This window comes from Barbus barbus, assembly GCF_936440315.1.
Source record: "Barbus barbus genome assembly, chromosome: 49".
NCBI classification, from domain to species: Eukaryota; Metazoa; Chordata; class Actinopteri; order Cypriniformes; family Cyprinidae; genus Barbus; species Barbus barbus.
The window spans coordinates 14,669,234-14,690,413 of NC_136727.1; the positions used below are offsets into that span (position 1 = coordinate 14,669,234).

The 21,180-nt window shown below is 37.1% G+C and overlaps 1 protein-coding gene across 1 annotated transcript; it reads right to left on the bottom strand.

Moving 5' to 3' along the window:
• Positions 1–966: 966 nt before the first annotated feature.
• capn2b (calpain 2, (m/II) large subunit b) lies at positions 967–14,016 on the bottom strand. The gene is made up of 21 exons (XM_079413343.1): positions 13,629–14,016; positions 12,210–12,279; positions 10,526–10,644; positions 10,070–10,203; positions 8,239–8,407; positions 8,034–8,117; positions 7,866–7,951; positions 6,364–6,432; positions 6,088–6,248; positions 3,882–4,051; positions 3,736–3,747; positions 3,439–3,650; positions 3,288–3,324; positions 2,436–2,501; positions 2,297–2,354; positions 2,146–2,210; positions 1,967–2,035; positions 1,795–1,873; positions 1,602–1,718; positions 1,372–1,430; positions 967–1,272 (listed from the first exon to the last, which is right to left on the bottom strand). Exons 1-21 carry the CDS (start codon positions 13,863–13,865, stop codon positions 1,249–1,251), a joined length of 2,097 nt encoding a protein of 698 aa, XP_079269469.1. The 5' UTR covers positions 13,866–14,016; the 3' UTR covers positions 967–1,248.
• Between the last annotated feature and the right edge of the window lie 7,164 nt (positions 14,017–21,180).

Consider the following 21,180-nt stretch of genomic DNA (forward strand, 5'->3'; position numbering starts at 1 on the left):
TTTGCTAACATTCATGTTTATGTTGCAAAATGCAGTGTGATGCTAACCTGTGGCAATACCATGGTACTCTGACATATACCATAGTGTATATATTCATCATATTTACATGGCAGTCCAAAGTACTTCAAACTATTAAACCATGGTATATCTCCAAAAAAGGAGAAAAAATATAACCATGTTGTACTTTTTTGTTGCCTGCATCATGTAAGTGCGTAAATGTCAATCACATTAATATATATATATATAGTATAAAAAGTGCAGTGGATATTCTCCAAATAATGTTTTAACCAAAATAATGAACTTTTAACCAGTTTTAACTGGATTTTGGAGTTGCAATGTGGCATGTAAACACAGCATTGCCTACTGATACTAAATGTCAGCTGACTTGAACTCAATAGGCCAGACTGAGCATCAGCACACCCTCAAAAACAGCTGCACATATTCACCCATGCTGCTTTATATAGTGCTATTACTGTAATATCTAATTCAGTCTGAGTTCATTTTTTTGTTCAGATGAACACAACCTAGACAATGTAATAATATTATTGAATGAATAAATTATAAACACACACATACATGTATGATGCACGCCCTATGAATAATTAATGTGCATTGTGTGTAGGCTATAACGTGGCCGCTTTGTTTATAAATTAATAAGACCGATTCACAAGCACCGTTAGAAATTTAAGAAATACGCTGAACACGGAAAAGTGAAGCTAAACTTACCAGCGTTTAGTGGCCACTATGGTTATCAGCCCAGCAGGTGCGTTTTAAAATAGACAGAGGAAAGAGCGAATGATCAATGGAGAAGAGACACAACAATCAGGGTACCGCAGTGCACGCCCACGCCCATGAGGGCGGGACTAACGAATGATTGACAGGTGAGGAGTCAAATAAACTGCCTCTGAGCAAGGGACCGGAAATGCCGCTCCACTTAATCCAATCATGTACAAAAACACAAGTTCGTACAGTTTCAAAAGTGTTTAATAATGTCCTTTGGAGAAAAAAACATTCATAATAATGCACACACATTTTTTTTTTTTAATTATACAGTGGTTAAGATTCTCCTTGTTTAAGGGTGCTTGCATTTGTAAACGAAAATAGTGTGCCAATGTCAAACGCAATAAAATCATGAAACACTTTAAAAGTAAGACTGGTCGAAAGTGCAATAGACGATTTAAAAAAATACAAAATTTAACCCATGTAATTTTAATAATTCACTCTTGAGTGGTGTGGTTGATCAGTCATCTAAATCATAGTGAAGTTCAGCCACTAAAAAAGACAAAGAAAATGTGTTTAAAAATATCTATCTATCTAGCTTCAAAATGTAATTGATATTTAAATTATTTAATAAATTATAGCATGACAAACCTGCTGAAAGTCCAGCTCAATGAAGCCGCTTTGGTGGGGATCCAGCTTTTTGAATACCCCTGAAAATGAGAGGTAGGTTCACTAAAGATGCTCCAGAACTACAGGGAGCGCTGACCCAACACAAGGGCCCATTATAAACAGGACTAGACACAATCTGCAGACATTTTCTATGATGATTGTAGGGTCAAATTAGCCAAAACATTTATTAAACAAACACCCAAGGGACTTACGGAACATCATCTCCAGACGCATGAGGCAGGCCACATAGTTATCAAAGTCAAGAGTCATGTCTGCCTCGGCGTAACGTGCTACCAGTAGCTGGAATATAGTGTTATTAAGAGTGAAACCTAGAAGAGGAAAGAGAACATGTGAATGGTAAAATATGCCACCAAAATGATTTCTGTGAGTGTATCTGTGACTCACCAGCTTCTTTCAGCGCCAAACGCAGCTCTGGAGTGCTTATGGTTCCTGAATTATCCATATCATTCTTCTTGTAAATTCCCTGGGGTTATTATAAAATAGAGCAACATGTCATGACATTTAGAAATGATCTTAAATGGCTAATTGTGTTAAAGGCTTCTGGTGTATCTCTTACAAGGAATCGCTGAATTTTCTTCCACAGAGTAGCGAACTCTCCCAAACCCAGTTTTCCATTCCCACTGTCCTGAGATACAGTTAAGGGAAATTTACAATTCAACAACACCAACCTCTTGTAATTCCAGGCTCAACCACATACGTCATACAAAACGTAAGCAACTGCAGCTCAGAGGATACATCCATGATGTTCACCATGATACGACACGTCTCCAAACTGAAGCCGTCCGTCTTTATGTCAGTTCCTACAAAACAACACATAAAGCAGCTCCTTAGACTCAGGCTCTTCATTAGATCTCGAGCAGAAACTAAAAGATGCAAGAGTACTTACGTTTCGCAATGATTTTGTTTAAGATAGTCGTGAGCTCTGTGGCTGAGATTTCCATGTCCTACAGAGAGAAGTATGCATCAGTTGCTCTGCTTTTCAAAAAACATAAATGTTTACTGCATAAGAAGTCGTCTCTACTCACAGCTCCAGCGAGTTTTACGAACATGCCTCTGAATCCAGAATCAACTTCATCATCTGAGACAGTCTCCTGAAAACAAGAGGAAGTACAGTTTAAAAACATGTTTCAGGTTCAATAAGACCTTTTGACAATATCTTGATTACCACAAAAATTTAATAATAATAATTAGTAGTAGTAGTATTATTGTTATTATTATTATTTATTTATTTATGTATTATTAGTAGTAGTGGTATTCATTGTGCTTATTAATGAGTTATTTTTAATATGATTTATTAATTTGTTGTTATTACTATGATTATATTTATTATTATTAAATTAAAAACTATAATTTAATTCACTTAGAAAGTATTTTCTACTTTAATCAACAATTTGTGGCAGTGGAAAATGTTAACAGTCAGTAGCTACGTTTTCATTCATTCATGCAAATTTTGGAATACTGCATTTAAAAATGCTTTATGGAAACACTGAGTTAAAATTCCTATAAAATATGTAAAGACTCAATAAAGGAGGATCATTTTTCGATCCGATAAGAATATTTTTGGAATGTGTGGAAACAAGTTCACTGAATAAATTCTTCAATGCGCAAAAAAAAAAAAAAAAGTAATGTGACTTTGCCTAAACAGATAAGATTGGAAACTAAACTTGAATTTTTATTATTGATACTTTGCACCAATTTCCCAGGAAGTGCTCATTTTGTTCTCTTGAACACATGGGATGGAAACGGTGCTTAATTTGCAAATGTTTTAAGTGATATTCCAATTTTCTGCATAAGTTGAATTCGCAACTTTGTTTGGAAACTTAGCTACTGTAACGCTGTTGAATTTTAAGAGCTTTGCAATCTTGTGAGTTGCTTACATCAGGTAATTCAGCATCCACAGGGTCATCACATGGTCTGGGAATAAACAAAGATTATCCAATGAAACTCAGAACCAAGTATTCAAAATAAAAATATGTACAGTCATACTGGCATATAGTAGATAAACTTTACACCGGTGAGATACGTTACAGTGTTTCGGTCTGTTTTTCGGAAAAGACGCGCAGGCAAAAGTCTCCATCCTTGTTGGCCTCGAAGGTGGATGGCACGACAAGGTACTCTCCAGGAGGCAGCTTGAAGCGTGTGCAGACCTCTCTCAGGTTAACGAAAGTCTCAGAGCGAGCTTTCTGCGCGTGCGTCAGGAAGAAGTTCTTATCGAGGTGCACGTCGCGCTGACCGTGAAACTGACAGAGACAAAGGCCAATCAGTGAGCCAGAAGTACTGCGATTAATGGTATGATTGGTCAAGGTAAATGAGTTTAACTCTTACCTGTGAAGGTAACTGTGGAAGCAAACAAAAAGAAATCTTGATGTTATACAAATGTAATCTGGGGGTTCTACTGAAGTAATTATGTTTATTTCCTCTCCATACATTATAAGCACAATGTTTAGTCGGCTCCTTGTGTCTCCACCCACCTCATAAATAGCAAAGCCAATAGTGTGCATGTCCTCTCCCGCTTTCCTCAGACGGCGCCGGTTCTTCTGAATCAAACCCACCACGAAACTGCAGCCCACCTCATTATCATCTGGATCATCATCTTCTTCATTCAGCCTAATCACATATTGAGGATTCATCCAGAATGTGTCTGAGGAGCAATGAATGGATGTCGTCAGCAAGATTATTAATTAAACAAACCAACCTAGCTTCGTAAAATCAAGATACGTATAAAGTAAAATACACAAAACTACAATGGAAACACATATAGCCAACTGAATAACTTAGAAGATGCGCCACAAAAATCTAAATAGCTATGTTTTAATCAAAGTTGCGAATTTAACTTATGCGCAAAATTGTGAAATATTTGCCAATAAAGCACCATTACCATCCAGCAAGATGAAGAAAACGAAATTGTAACTTCCTGATAAACTGCCACCAAATATAAAAAAAGTGCATAGACAAAACATAAATAAAGGGGAAAGGGAAGTGGTGTGTGGCCAAGTATGGTGACCCATACTCTGAATTTGTGCTCTGCATTTAACCCATACAAGTGTACACACAGTAGTGAACATACACCCGGAGCAGTGGGCAGCCAATGCTGCGGCGCCCGGGGAGCAGTTGGGGGTTCGGTGCCTTGCTCAAGGGTCTCACCTCAGTCGTGGTATTGAGGGTGGAGAGAGTGTTGGTTATTCACTCCCCGACGGACCTGAGACTCGAACCCATGACCTTCAGGTTACAAGTCCAACTCTCTATCCATTAGGCCACGACTGCCCCATGCATAGTCAGAGTCTCATTGGTTAGTTTTGTCATGTGGTCTCCTTGTCTAGTATAAACATTGTTCACACACACTCCAAGATCTCTGATTATTGCAAAGCCATTCCTTGTTCTTAGTTTCGGAGTTTACCCTTTCCGTGTTCCCTAGTTTACCTGTATTTTGATCCTTGGACTGTTTCCTTGTTTTTTATTGTTTGCTGCCTGCCCTGACCATTGCCTGTCTATTGGATTACTCTTTTGCCTCTGCCTTGGATTATACTGTTTGTTGGTGCTCATCCCTGCTTGTTTTGATCACGCTTGGAAATAAAGCCTTGCATTTGGATGCCCAAATCCGTTGTCATGCTCCCCATGTTACAGATCTGCTGGTTAGTCCAGTTATGCCTTCCCATTGCACAAAGTCACATTACTTTTTTGATGCACATTGAGGAATTTATTCAGCAATTGTGTTTTCATTGTAGTTTATGAGCACTTTATCCAACTCAGTTGAGTGCATACGTTTTTTTATGCATATTTTTAGAATATATGCTCACCTTACTTTACTTTACTTTACTTTACTTTGGGTTTCCATTCAGAATTTTTATGTGATATCTCAAAATGCTAGTTAATAGACATAGTCGTCAGCAATATTATTAAACAAACTAAACCAAACTTTATAACACCAAGATGCGGATCAAATAAAATGAGCGTAACTACAATGGAAACACATAAATTACACAATGCACAACAAAACTTTCAATGAGTGGAATCAGCATTATTATTTAACAAACCAAACCAACCAAACTTTGTAACGCTAATATGCAAAAAAAAAATGAGCATTAAAAAACACATGCGCTTAACTGAGGCGGATCATTTATCTATCTGATAAGAAGACATAAACTATGATCTTAACGCATTTACCAAATAATTAACTCAATAAATGGATGCAGCCATCAGCAATATTAATAAACAAACAAAAACAAACAAATTTTGAAACGCTAAGATGTGGATAAAATCTTGAAATGCACATAGCTAAAACATATGCACTCAGTCGAAAAATATATTTTTTCTGTCTGATAAGACATACGAATGAACTACGATGGAAACATTTACAGAATAAATTACACAATGCGCAACAAAAAACTGTTGCCAGCAATATTATTAAGCAAACCAAACCAACCAAACTGTGCTAAGATACGGATAGCCTACATATGCTCTCAATAAGGGCGGATCATTTTTTTATATGATAAGAAAGCATAAACAAACACATTTGAAACTCAATGAATGGATGCAGTCCACAGCAATATTATTAAACAAACCAAACCAACTGAACTTTGTCCATATCAATCAATTTTTGCACTGAAATGAAGTGATTCACAAAACTGAATTTGATTTCTGATGCCTGATGGTGTGTTTTGTGGATTTTGTGCTCACAAGCGTTGTTTCTGCAGCCTCCAGCGGTAGAGCCTCTCCTCCATGTGCCGTCGTGGTTGGTCACGGCCCAGTGTTTAACTGAATCGCTGGTGATGGCGTCCGGGGTCAGAGTGCAGATCTCTATACGAGAGTAATGGCTAAGGAATTCTGAGAAGGACATCCTGAACAGACAGAGAAAATATATTACATGTATATAATATATAACTTGTGGAGAATAGGAAAGAATATAAAATCCAAGTGTCTAGATCCATAGATCCAAGAATTTTGTAAACGCACCAGAATTCTCCATCCTCAGCGTTGGCGTTCGGCCGCTCTGAAGCGGCAATACTGTTCCATTCAGATGAACTAAATGAAAGAAAAAATAAACAATTCAGATAACATCAGTCATGCTACTGTTTCCAAATTAGTTTCATAGAAGTCCATTAAAACTGGCCATATCATATAATTTTGTCAGGAGCCAGGATTTCTTGCATTCCAAATAGTCATGTGCAATTTACACCCTCCCGTTGACCCTTAAAATTAAACTTTTATTTGTACTGTACCTTTAAGAATGGTATATTTAAATAAAAACCTTGTTATTAAAGGTGGAGTATGTAATTTTTCAAAAACGCTTTAGAAAACTGAGTCGGGGGCGAGTACCAAAACAAACTTGTAGCCAATCAGCAGTAAGGGGCATGTCTACTCATGATGTGGAGGAGAGAGCATTCAGCGAACAGCCTAGCGACACAAAGATAGAGATGGCAGATAAAAAACTAAATAGGAAAACGTCTGCGGAACGATAAGACAAGAAGTAGGGCCCGTGTAAATATCCAATCAGCTGGAGAGAACTCAAGGAGCGGAAGGCCTGCGATCGGACACTGAGGTTGCTTTGGTTTTTCTCGATAGGTGAGTAACACTGTGTCTACACCGGACGTGCCGCGGCAGCTAAAGTTTGTCTACACTGGACACGATAAAGCGACCGTTGAAAATCATTTGAAATTTGTGTCAGCACGTCATCAATAGAACGCGGCAGCAGTTTTCTGACGAGATTTGTCACGCCGCGCAGAATCCAGTGTAGACAGCATCACTGATTATAATGACTTCTATAGTTTATATAGTTTTTCTATTTTGTTGCGCCGCTTGCGTCCGGTGTAGAAACGGTGTAACATTGGTTTTGCTTTGTTTCACAGAACTAATCATTGCCTGGGTTACGTAGGCTATGTATGTGTGGGGCGGAGCTATCAAAATAGGGTGAGACCCTTTTGGGGTAGGGGCGTGTTTGTTTTGGTGATTTCAAATATCAACATTGGCTACCATAAATCGCTTACCCCATCTTTAATGACTCATTTCCAAATTCAACAATTTATTTATTGATTTTGTATTAATTTAACAAAAATACATGCAAAACCATTGAGTAAACATTGGGTTTCATTCATTAATAAGTGTGTGCATTATTTATTTGAGTATGTGGTTTCAGTTGTTACTTAATTTTTTCGTAAATTTAGAACAAATTTTAATATGAAAGTTATTGGTGACAACTTTTATGATTTGTTCATGTTTGTACGCGGAATACTCATGGTAATGAATGAGACCCACAGTTACGCCACTGTTTTTTTTCTCCATCATCAACAGTTTAAATAAAATCACTTATTGTCATGATGCACATTTTTTTGTCTTGTCTTTGTGATTAACAAAATCAACAACCATTTTAATCATTGCGACCTCATCATTTCTGAATAACAAAGCTAATTGTTTGAACTCATAATTTATCTCTGGTGCTGGTGGTAATGAAATCGTACCCATCACTCCAGGCTCCGGTCCACTCCACCTGCCCCCAAGGGTTGCGCATACGAACCAGTTTCTCCTTGCGGCCACGATAGTTCACCTGAGACAAAGAAGAATGTGCTCTAATGACAAAATGTATTATATTATTAAAAACAGAGGCCTGCCAATAGCTCTATTCATACCTCGGTCGCCCCTGTGAGCGAGTAAGCATGGCCTTTCACCAGCTTCTGACGGGTGACGGCTTCAGAATCAGCGGCACTAGTGATCTACATCACAGAATTAAAAATTAAACAGGTATACCTGAAAATGGGCAGGGCTTATGACATAAAAGTGATTGCTGATTGGTCAAATAATAATATTTATCCTATACAGGCAGAGGAATCTCACATCGATGGAGCAGCCCAGCAAAGCTCCAGCCTCCAGGGCTTTCTGGATGATCTGAAACATGTTGGGGGGAGCTTTGCTCAGCTCATAGTTCTCAGCGATGCCTCCAGTGAAATCCTCAAAACCCTCACTGGTGGATCCTCCAGACAGAGCTTCATAACAGCCGTTCACCCTGCCAGAGACCATAAAACATGTACATTACATGTACGCACATGTCTTTGAGCTCAGTTTGAGAAATTATTTAAGACCTATTGTTAAACAGTCTCATTTAGAGAAACTACTGTAAATCCATTTTTGATACTATACAAAGATTAAAATGGGCTTAATTGTTGTTTCGCACACTTGAATGTCCACGAAAAGGATGGAGCTCCATTTAGGAATCTTGAAATTACTTCTTTCTCTTTTATGTGATGGTCAAATATTTCCTGAGTGGTTAAAATTTAATTAATTACAAATAACTAGCTGTAAATGTGCAGTAGGCAAAAATATAAAATGACGAACAGAATATAAGTATATAGTAGAATAATAAGTGCAGAAAAGGAAAAACTAGGAAAACTAGGAAGAGGAAACTATGTAAGAATGGCTATATTGCTCAAAATAACCCACAGTATACTATAGACTGCTGCACATATTTGTTTTAGGCCAAAACCCTGAAAGAAGTTAGCATTTTAGCATTTTTGATTTTATCATCCTGAAGTCAGTGGGGATTTTTTATGTGTTTTTAAGGTCTGTGGTGAACACAAGCTCAACCTATGCTCATGTTTTATTCTACCACATAAAATTCATCAGTAACACCCCCTTATGATTTTTTTTTAAAGTGGTTGCTAACAAGTGGCTAAATTGGACTACAGAGGTTTTCAGGGATATCAAACGTCATCACACCAAACAGGCAAACTCGCAAACTATTATAGCTCAGTCTTTCAGGAAAATGATTGAAAGAGTTTTCAGAGGCCTAATGTTGGCGATGGTGAAGTCATGTGACCTTGGTGTACTTTATTTAGCCTATAGCCTAAGTTTAGCTTTTTATTTCTGCCGACTGCATCTAGGCTCCAAAATTCATAAAAGCTGTGCTACTTTTTGAAGATAATCATGATAAACAAAACATGAAAGAATCATAAAAATGTTTTGGTCACAGAGCTTATTTTCGGCAGTAATCCAAAAGCCAATGTGGAAATCAGACTGGGTTTTGGGCAAAGGTACCAGGTTGATGGTTATTTACAGGATGGCCAACAAAAGCATGTCATCACTGCAGCACTGCATTTCACGCCTATTATAAATGCTCACGTATGACATCACCACTTGTGGGCGGGGCCATTCCCATAGTTCACATGAGGGTTCCAAAATTAGTAGGTCACTGGCTGTAAACGCATTCTTACACACAACAAATGACACAAACAACAGCTGGTCCACATCAAATGTTCGGATGGCAACAATGAACACTAAAGAATGAGAGTTAGAGAGAAATATATAGCAAGGGAGTAAAAGCTACTAGGAGGACGGTGAGCACTAAGTTAAAAACATACCACACAAAATGACACACCCTTATTCCAGGAATACACCTGCTGTGGGTAAACCCTGCTGTGATTGTATGCAAAGTCCACTAACAGCCAGATCTAAACAGAACGTGTGGACTTTTTTGGAACTAGTTTTTTACATAGAAAAAAATATAAATGTGCGTAATAATTCTAATCAGTTGACAGTCCTAAAGAAAACAATGGAGTAACCTGTTGTTTATTCTTAGAAAGTAAGTTCCACGAATAAGTTGATTTTCTGGTTGTGGCAGTTCTACTCGGAGTACACAAAAACACAAGAAACAACACACATAAAGACTAACTTCGCATAGGCCTTCTCCAGCAGGGCGCTCCAGAACTCGTTTCCCTCGGCGGAGTGAACAAATACCAGCTCGCCATCTTTCACCGGCAGCCGGTCATCAATGACAACATCCACCCACTCACCAAACTGCCAGAACTAAAGGATGGATGTGAAGGGTGCAGACTCACATCATCTGTTCAATCTCAAAACGTGTGTGAAACTGTAAAGACACTCATATACAAATGCAAAACATCTTAGAGTCAAACTCTGCATTAAAAAAGCAGTAAGCAAAATGCACTAAAAGGTACTTTTTGGACACTTATAGTTTTGTAAATGAACTATGTATTATGATGGTTTAAGTACTGAGCAACAAACCACTGCACAAAAATAATGTCCATGTTGTTCATTAGCATGCTAATTAATTTATATTGTAACACTATAAAGACACGTTTACTCAAACGGTGTAACTTGCAGATACCTGGAAATGGAAGATTCCAGCATAATTATCACCAAAGTCCTGTCCAGCGGGCACCACTCGCGCCAGAACTTCTTCATTCAGGGTCAGAGAGGCAATGGCCGCTAGCAGCCAGCAGTCACCTGAGAGACAGTGAGACAGGAAGTGAGACTATGACTATGTTAACGACCGCTTCTGTGGTCTGTAGCTAAAACAGCCACAAACAGGCCTGTTTTCACTCAAATCTTTAATGGATATGGGAATGAAGTTACATACACTTGCATTTGGAATGCAAAATGAAACTTTGACCGTTTGTTTTTAACGTGACATTCAAAATGCCTGCAGACAAGCAAGAACAGGCACATTTTGAGAGACACAAATGAAACTCATGATCGAGCGAGGCAGCCAATGAGCGCCATGGTGGTTTTCATGTCACGCCAAGTGGTGAGCTGCAAATCTGAGACAACAGCCGCATGTAGAAAACGCAGAGACTTTGTCCTCTTCAAAAGACAACAGGCTGCTTTTCCTGCAGTCTGACACATGTATCGCATTAAGCATGCGTGTATGTTTTAATGCAAGACTTTACGGGAGAAATACAGCCAAGTTCTTCTCTCTTTAACTGCAGCCTTTAATAACAAAAGGGGTTGTGTGCAAAATCCCTCCGGCTAGTTTCTAGGTTTGGATGGTTTGGATTATGTGTTTGGCTCAGCCATTCGGTTAGCAGTAAACACAACAAACAGGAATGAATGAGGCAAAATAAAGTGGTATTAGGTATAGAAAGGGAGGGTAAAGTTCCTAAAGTTAATAGTGTAAAGCTAATAGAACGTAAATTAACTGTTGAGATAGAAAATAGAGATAGAAGTTAGTTGCTCCAAGTCCTCCAACGTTTGGACAGTGGATGGAAGGATGGGTATATATATATATAGACAGAGAGAGACAGCAAAACTTACATATTGTACTATTTAAAGAGGAGAAAAGCCAATACAAATACGCAAATGCAATGAGCCTCAAGTGTTGCTTATATAGGCTACCATTATAGTATATATTAATATTTTTAATCAGCTTTTATTTTTTTATTTTCAGTTTTGTTTTTAATTTTTTGTTTAAATTTATTCCATTTTGTTATATCATTATTATAACTATATTTTAAATAGTTATATTTATTTTAAATTTTAGTTTTAGTCATTTTAGTATTTCAGATTTTTATTTCAGTTAGTTGGCAACATTCCTAATTTGCATGTTTTTCATATAATATTTATATTTCTAATTTATTTTGTTTTATTTCAGCAAACACTTTATTACCAGCTTTAGTTTGAGTTAACAATAACCACACTGGAATGAGCACTAGGTTAAAAGCATCCTTCAAATACCGACCCACCCTTATTCTAGGAATTATTTTGTGTGCGAGTGTTTGCTTGTTAACAATGTTAACAATGAACTTAATTAATTGTTAAGGCTTCGTAGAATTAATAATGAGCTTTACCACAGTTACAAATAGTGTGCATTATGCAATCAAATTCATTGATTAAATTAGGGAGTAAAATAACATTAATATAAGGAGAGGAGAGCGAGAGGTGAGTTGTATTGTTGAATTGGAGGCACGGTCTGTATAATGAACAGGTTCTTCACATTTAGTCAAACCAGCAGGATTAACAAAGAATCTCAAAATTAGTTTCTTGCAGGTCGATGAATGTTTTTAATCTTTTACCCAGAGCTCCTTGACAGATATCCGTCCGTGTAGCTCCCCCGACGATGAATTGTGGGTTTGAGCACAGCTCCTGCAAAAGACACCAACAACACCCTGTTTGAAATGCAGAATCAGGCTAATAATCAGATATGAAAAGGAAAGCATAGACACTAAAACACTGAGATTACATTCATATGTGGGTCTATATACAAAGCTAATCATAAACTATATTTACTTATTAAAATAGCAGCTGTTAATCTGACCACCTGGTGAAAATGAATAAACAGAATAAACAGAAATGGCAACATTAACCATAGCTGGTCGAGTTATTAGGATCATTATTGGGCGGATCATTGACAAAACATTTTATGTGACCCTGGAGCACAAACGCAGTCTTAAGTAGCACGGGTATATTTGTAGCAATAACCAACAATACATTGTATGGGTCAAAATGATGGATTTTTTTTTTATGCCAAAAATCATTAGGATACTAAGTAAAGATCATGTTCCATGAAGATATTTTTAAAATGTCCTACTGTAAATACATCAAAACTTAATTTCTGATTAGTAACATGCATTGCTAAGAACTTCACTTAGACAACTTTAAAGGCAATTTTCTCAATATTTAGATTTTTTGCACCCTCAGATTTCAGATTTTCAAATAGTTGTATCTCAGCCAAATACACTCTTAAAAATAACAGTGCTTCACCATGCCATAGTAGAACCATAGTAGAACCTAAACGGTTCAATAAAGAACCTTTAACATCTGAAGAACTTTGTGGTGAAAGAAGGTTCTTCAGATTATAAAAAGGTAAGAAAGAGATGGTTCTTTAAAGAACCTTTGTGTGAACCAAAAATGGTTCTTCTATGGCATCGCTGTGAAGAACCTTTTAAGCAACCTTTATTTTTAAGAGTGTATTGTCATGTCCTAACAAACCATACACCAATGGAAAACTTAGTTATTCAGCTTTCAGATGATGTATAAATCTTAATAAAAAAAATTGAAAAAATGACCCGTACAAAATACAGATTTACATAATACAAAATATATGACAAAACGTTTAGCAATTTGCTTAAAAAGTCTTTCAGACTCTACAATCCCACACTGGTCACGAGAAAACTTTTTTAAAGTTGGACTGTTTTGCTGCGCCGCTGAAACGCAACGCTCTTGACGCGACCCCAAAAAGCGAGACGCAGCCAAGAAGACGTCAGTTTGACGAATGTAGCTATTGAAGCAATTAAAAATAGCAATCAGGACGCAAGAACGCGACTTGCGCAAACAAAAAAAAGTACGAAAACTCTCTCGTTCGTAAAGAAGAGCATAACGGGACCACATAACGCCCCTTAAATAAAAATAGAAAGTGCATGATTTACCGTTTAATCTTTACCAGTGAAAGAATGATGCCCTTAATATGAATACTTATGATACTGAAAGCATACCCTAGGTCTTTTCCAGGCTATTCCTCTGGTTTTGGACGAGTTGGGTCCGAGTTCTTTAAAACCCAGGGATTCGGGTGCGGCTGTGAAATACGGGTCTGAGAACAGGGTCCCTCCGCTGAGACACTGTCTCCTGAGCGCCTCAAAGTCCTGGTTGAGGTATTTGGTGGCATTGGCGTTCGTTCCAAACCCTGCAGCCTGCGCTCTCTTCTTGGCCAGGGTAGAGGCAACTCCCGACATTTTCCACTTCTGAAGAGCCCCCCAAAAAAATCTGAGAAATTTAAAAATGTCTTGATCCTTCAAGTTTACTGTGACTCTACGCCCCAAACTTCCAGGCGTGGTCAGGCTGTCATAAGTGCGTTACTGCGCGTTTTTACGCACACAGTGAAGAACGGGAGGAAGTGCGTAACATACCCTGACAGCTACTGTGCTGTGAAACCAATAACATATGCCTACAATACCTGATTGATCACCAGTTATTAATGCTGCATTTAGCACTATACTACAAAATAAATATTAACAAACTTAATTATTGTTTACATAAAATAGCCTATTTTATAACAATGGCTAAGTTGGCAATATGTGGAGAAACAGCGGTGTCAGTTCTTGGGCGCACAGACGTGTTTCGTTCATTCTGACATTTTCTTCCTAACCTTCCTAACAGTAGAGATGAAGCCCAAAACTGCGCCATCTGCCGGATACTTAATTCGGCTCAAAAGCGTGGATTTCTATTCGTTTGGATTTGTTTTGATTAATATATTAAACAAATTATAGGCCTGTGTAGCCTAATTTAAACATTTGTTTCCTTACTTGAGTACTGGATTACATTTTCTTCTTAAATATGAAGAAGATGATAACTTTAAATGAAACACATACTGCGTTAAGCGAACTAAAACTTGTGCACTTGCATATCATTATTGCTCTTTTGTTGATTTTGATTGCTTCCACTGTCCTCATTTGTAAATCGCTTTGGATAAAAGCGTCTGCTAAATGGTTAAATGTAAATGTAAATATGGCACTACTGAGTGGGACATGCAAACAGAATCTGCGGCTGTTTTGTTTGTTTTTGTCGCAGAATCAAACCCAGTAAGGAAATAAAACTAGACTATGCCAACGCTTTATTAGTGTTAGTGTTTCAACTATATGAAAAAGCTAGCGAACAATAAATTAACAAAAAATAATAGCCTGATTAATCCAAAATTTGAACATTTATGTGTAGGCAAAAATAAATTTGGAATTAACCACATTTTATTTTGTAATTTATTTTATTTTGCAATAAAAAAAAAAAAAAAAAAACCCTCTTTTTTATCGTTTATTGTTCGATACTGTGTTGCTATTTATTCTAGTCTGCCCGTTTCCTTAAAACCAAACAAAACAAAAAAAAAATCTAAAGAATTAATTTCCAAAATTAAAATGAGGGAACCTAGTACAACATGGCGATGATTTTGAGAAATTAAAACAAATGAAATTGATGAAACAAATTGGTACAAAGTGGACACCATTTAAATTAAAATAAGGGAACTAATTAATATAATGTGGCCGCAATTTAGTCAAATTAAAAGGAAATAAATAATTAATAAAATGTGGGAACAAATTCCTGGCCATGATATCTTGTGCAAAATATGTTGATAGCGTGCTACATTTTTTGGTCAGTCATTACAAAATAAAAATCATGCAGTCTAGTTCATCACCACCAGAGGACGCAATTTAACATGTAGCCTATAAGCGACATATTCAAGTGAGAGCCTCCATTCCAGTACATTGTTAAAAGAATATATATAGATATATATATACACAAGGGCTAGTTTTGGTTTGAACATTGGGGGGTGTTGAAGTGGAATCTTAATGATTTATGCCTTCATTGAAATATCTGAAGGCCAGGTTTTTCCATCACTCATCATTAGAACCCACTGGATCTCGATTCTGACTTATACTTGCTCTTATGAAAACGTAGGGTAGACCGAGTACAGTAGAGACACTTTCTGCTTTTTTTCATCACTACACAAAAACTGTGATGAATGAAATGAAGTGATTTTTCACATGATATTTCTTTTGCTTGTGTACTAAAATATCATAAATTGATAATAGCCATAATTTGAGACACCCATTCTTAATGCTCTAAAGCTGGCTAGCATTTATAGCTAATGTAATAAATTACAAAATTACAGTTTTAAATAATTACAGTTTAAAAATAAATGTATTTATTTGCTTTATTTAATTTAGATTCAGTTAAACAAAACAGGAACAAATATTTAACACTACAAAAATATATGGCAAACAGCACAAATGTAAACATAACAGTAAAAATAATAATATACATACCTGTTGTCACAGATCGGTCAGGCTCACTCACCCAATCACAACGCACTCCATCACCAGAGTATTAACCACATGCACCTGCAAGCCATCGACTCCCTCATCAGTCGGCATTTATATATACACACCTCACTTCACTCGATGTCCGAGCTTGTTCAGACATAGTGGACGCTCTCCATGATATCCTACCGATACATTGAGATACCTACCTTGTTTACTTACTTGTCTTCTCCAGAGTTACCTTCTGCTCCTAGCTCCAACGTCCTCTCCAGTCTCCATCGCATTGTGGATCATCTCCCTACTCATTGTATATTTCTTTAAATGCTATGTAATCCTTCATGTTAGAAAATATGTCCATTAATAATAGAGAGTTGAAATATCACAAATATAATTTTTTTAACAGAATTTGCGTAGCATATGTGTAAATGTGACTTTTATCTTATTGTCATAACACTGTACAACTAAACATCATGTGAAGCAATATGAAACCAATCTGGGTACAGTTGATGCACTGTGTCTCAACCGTACCCCACTGACATGCTCACGTTTCTCTAGATCAGGGGTGTCAAACTCATATAAATAAATATATATACAAATCTTTTAATATTATACAATAAATTATATGGTACCCTATCACAGAGCAGCAACTTTGAGGGCATTGTTCTTCAAAATTATTCAGTTTATTTAGCAGTGTTAAATACCGAATGTGTATTTTCTGTCATACTTCATCAGGAGGTTTTTAAGAAGCATGATAGAGACAACTCAGGCACTATGAGCTCCCATGAGATGAGAGATGCTGTGAAAGAAGCAGGTAATGAGTCTATGGCCTCTTTCACACAGTAATACCAGTAAATTGCCATAAATGCGCTGTTCACACGGGCAAAATTCTTGTCTTTTTACCTGTAAAGCACCATTCAAACATCTGTTTAAAAATACTGTTAAATTCATCATTAACCAGATATTACCTCTTAATGGCTGCGTCTCCAACTATTGTGTTTGTAAACATGAAGGGGTATACCCTGGGCAATTGTCAGAATAAATTTACCAGTATTTTTGTAAAGGTCCTGTTCACACATGATCTCCTAACGGTAATTTACCAGTAAAGATTCTGTTTAAAAGGCGCTTTAGTCGAAACATTGAGGACAATAGTCATTCATTTCTTCTAAAAGTGGTCATAATAAGGACTGCATTAATGGGTGCTTGTTTTTTCTTCACAGGGTTCCATCTGAACAATGACGTACTTCAGATAATAATCTCACGTTATGCCAATCAGCAGTACGCCATTGGCTTTGATTCCTTCGTTGGCTGCCTGATTCACCTGGAAATGCTCTTCTGTAAGTTTTGCTAAAGAGTATCCAGTTTAATGTTTTAAATTACTGTAAATAAATCACGTTTTCATTTACAGATGTGTTTTGTGTTTTTCAGTGGCTCTGCTTGGCCCCGAGTTAAAAATCCACTCACCATAACTGCATCAGAAGTCATTTCATTTCCTGCAATTGAACTGAAGAGGATGCAGCAGACCTGAAGATTAAAATCAACCAGAGACGAGTATTATCTAAACTTGGAATTGCTTGAAATCACATTTTTCATATTTGCAGATTTTGATCATTTTATGTCCCGTTTACAAATAGTTATCCATAGTTTCCACCAAAATAGTATAGTACATTGTTTCTACCATTTTAAAAATCATGAATTAATATGATATTGAACAGCATGGTATAGTATGTGTAATAAATGTTCACTGAACGAAAGTTGACTGAACCCAAGCAGAACCCAAACATGAACTCTCCAACAGCAGTTACAGTGAACAAAGGTGAAGGCTAGAAGGGATGCGTATGGCGCCACTTGGCATGTGCACATCAATACAGCATCATTTTTGTCATACTGTAAACAATTACTATTTTTGTAAGGGGTTAAGGGGTAGGTTTAGGGTTGGGTTAGGTGTAGATGTAGATGTTAATAAAACACAGTCTAATAGGTACAAAATTAAATTTCATTGTCAGTTTCCATTTCCTTTCTAGCCACATACAAAGACAATCATCTTTAAGTTTTATGGTGAGTTACAGACCAACATTAAAGGTGCATACTGCCACCTACTATATTGGAGTCTATCGGATCCTCAAATGCAACGTGTAGTTTTCTTTAAGAGAGCAAATTAATTTTTGTTGTGTTTTACTTTCTTTTATATTTATTTATTCTTCATTCATTCAACGATGGGCTGTTTGTCTTCATGAATAAGGAATAACAATGTTTATGGAAATTTAAGGTTTATGGGCTGTTGATGTGAAGCAGTTTGATATAACACGACTTGTTGGATTTGTGTTTGTCAGATGAAGTCTGAGCATTGAAACATACAGAACTAAGATTATTCCATAAACTCTGCTCTTATTTAACATCACTTTGTCTCCTACTTCTTCTCTTCTCTGGCTTTTCTGAGTCAACTTCTTGTCTAATAGAAGACTGTTAAAGGGCACCTATTATACAAAATGCACTCCTTTTTTAAATCCCCTTAAATCATAAGCAATGTCTCAGAACAAGCCGTTTGCAGAATCTGTAGAATGTGAAGTAACATTTTACAAGCTGTAGAATTAGGTCCCAACCTAACTAATACGCAATTTCCTGATCAATCCTCTAATAAGAAACGGTCAGACACAATTGAAATTGATTTTGATGATCTTTTACTCCAGGAAATTCAACGAGACTGGTATAGGAAAGTCAAGAAGCAGGAGGAGGAGGAATGTCGCAAACGGGCCCAAGAGAGAGCCGGACGACCGAAAGATCTTCTTCAAAATGAGGACAATTCTGAAGGTGAGGAAACAAGAATCAATGAATAAGAGAATATTGAAGTTAATGAGAGAAATAATTGAATTGCATGATTTCTCAGCTGAATTACAAATGTTGACAAATGATTTAGAAACAATAGAACTTCAAACTTCTGTAATAGAAATATAAATATTTGTGGGAAGTCGTGGCCTAATGGTTAGAGAGTCAGACTCGTAATCCAAAGGTTGCGGGTTCGAGTCTCGGGCCGGCAGGGATTGTAGGTGGGGGGAGTGAATGTCCAGCGCTCTCTCCACCCTCAATACCACGACTGAGGTGCCCTTGAACAAGACACCGGACCCCCAACTGCTCCCCGGGCGCTGCAGCATAAAATGGCTGCCCACTGCTCCGGGTGTGTGTTCACGGTGTGTGTGTGTTCACTGCTGTGTGTGTGTTCACGGTGTGTGTGTTCACTGCTGTGTGTGTGCACGTTGGATGGGTTAAATGCAGAGCACGAATTCCGAGTATGGGTCACCATACTTGGCTGAATGTCACTTCACTTCATAAATGTCAAGTGCTATATTGAGAGTGTGCCTTATATTTTGAGATCACAGATGTTGATTGCTTTATGGTTTCAATTGCTATATGGTTACTTTGCTTGTTTTGTAAAAGGACGGTTAAAAACCAGGAGATTCATTTTGCAACGTGTGCAGAATGGAACTTCTAGTTAACCCGAAGCTTAGGGTGTAGTTCGCACCTACTAGAGGTGTGATATTGCGGTTTAAATATGTGCTCATGACTCGCTTATGTTTTGTAAGGTGTTGCAATTTTTCTTATATTTTAAAATAGCAATAGGCATGCTTGCTATCTAGAGATGTTACAATTTTTCCTTCTGAACTTTTGACACTGTCTTGTGTAGCCAGGAGAGTGATGGGAGGTTTTTAATAAGATTAATGCAAATGATATGCAAGGCTATAAAATGCTTATGAAACGGATGTACGAGGCCGACATTCGTGGTGAATATTTTTACTCACTGTTATTTTTGTTATTTGCTTATGAGTTATTGTTTTTAATAAAAAGAAACCATTTTACTGGTGATTTATTAAATTTTAAAACAAGTCTCTGAGTGATTAATCTATAATAACCAGTTATCAGAACCTGAATGAAACCTTGTTTCGAGCTTCAAGCGGTCTGAACTCGACTGAGCCAGGACGGACACCAGGAGAAAGGACTTGAAATTTTGACAACATCTATTCGACAATCATATATCGGTAATCATATATCTGTTGATTATGAATTGTTCATGGGTGTCATAGGTTTTAGCCCTTTAATCCGGTATAGAAAAACAACAAAGCCCCACACACCACTGTTGACAGACACTGCAATATTAGCTGAGACCCTGCCCTGAGTGTAGGGCTGTTCGATTATGATTCCAATATTGTTTTTGATTCTTTTCGATTATTGTTTATTTTTTTGCTTATGACTCATTAAAATACAACTCAATTTATAACTTTTTTGAAATGCATTTTTCTGGATTTTGTTGTTGTTGTTATTCTGTCTCTCACTGTTCAAATAAACCTACCATTAAAATTATAGACTGATCATTTCTTTGTCAGTGGGCAAACGTACAAAATCAGCAGGGGATCAAATAATTTTTTCCCTCACTCTATGTGAAGAGTTGCCCATTTTTTTTATTTAATTTCTCTACCTTTGATATAGAATGAGGTGAAAATGTTAACTCTTATTTCAGCATAATCAGTGGCACAGTTTAACTCCATGTGGCTCAAATTACCCTCTTCCTAGGCTCAATTTACCCCTCACATAAAATGTGATTATTCCCAAGGATGCACCACATCATGAATTTTATGTAGGCCTACATGGACCCATTATTGTCATGTGCTCACTTGAAACACACCAAAAGTAAAAACCGGGACAACTCATTCATTTCAGCTACATGAAACAACAAAAATGTGTGTGTGTGTGGGGGGGGGGGGGGGGGGGTACAATATGAAGCAATGAAGAAAACTTCAAATCGCAATCACAAAATGTTCGGGCATATAATTTAAGCATGTGATTTGGCAGATTTTGAAATTTGTTAGGGAAAAATAATGGGGTGATTTGTGGTATCTAAGATTTTGAGATTGCACAAAACCTACAGGACATAGGCCTAGCCATGTTATACACACCGCTTTCTAATTAATAATAATTAATTCTAATTAATCCCACAAATCTTAACTCTATGGTATACATGTGGTTAGCTGAGTTTAGAGTTTAAAAACTTGACAGACCTTCAGGAAGCCGGATAACTTTAGGATGAACTGGAAGTTGAAGCTGTTAGGAAGCACTGTAAACCTGTTCATGTCTGTGGTTTTGAATTTGAATGTTAAACCAGCACGAAAGGGTGTGGTGTTTGGATGTCTGGCCATATAGTGTAGCTCAAAACATTGCCTACTTTCATCATATTTTTGCTATAACTTAA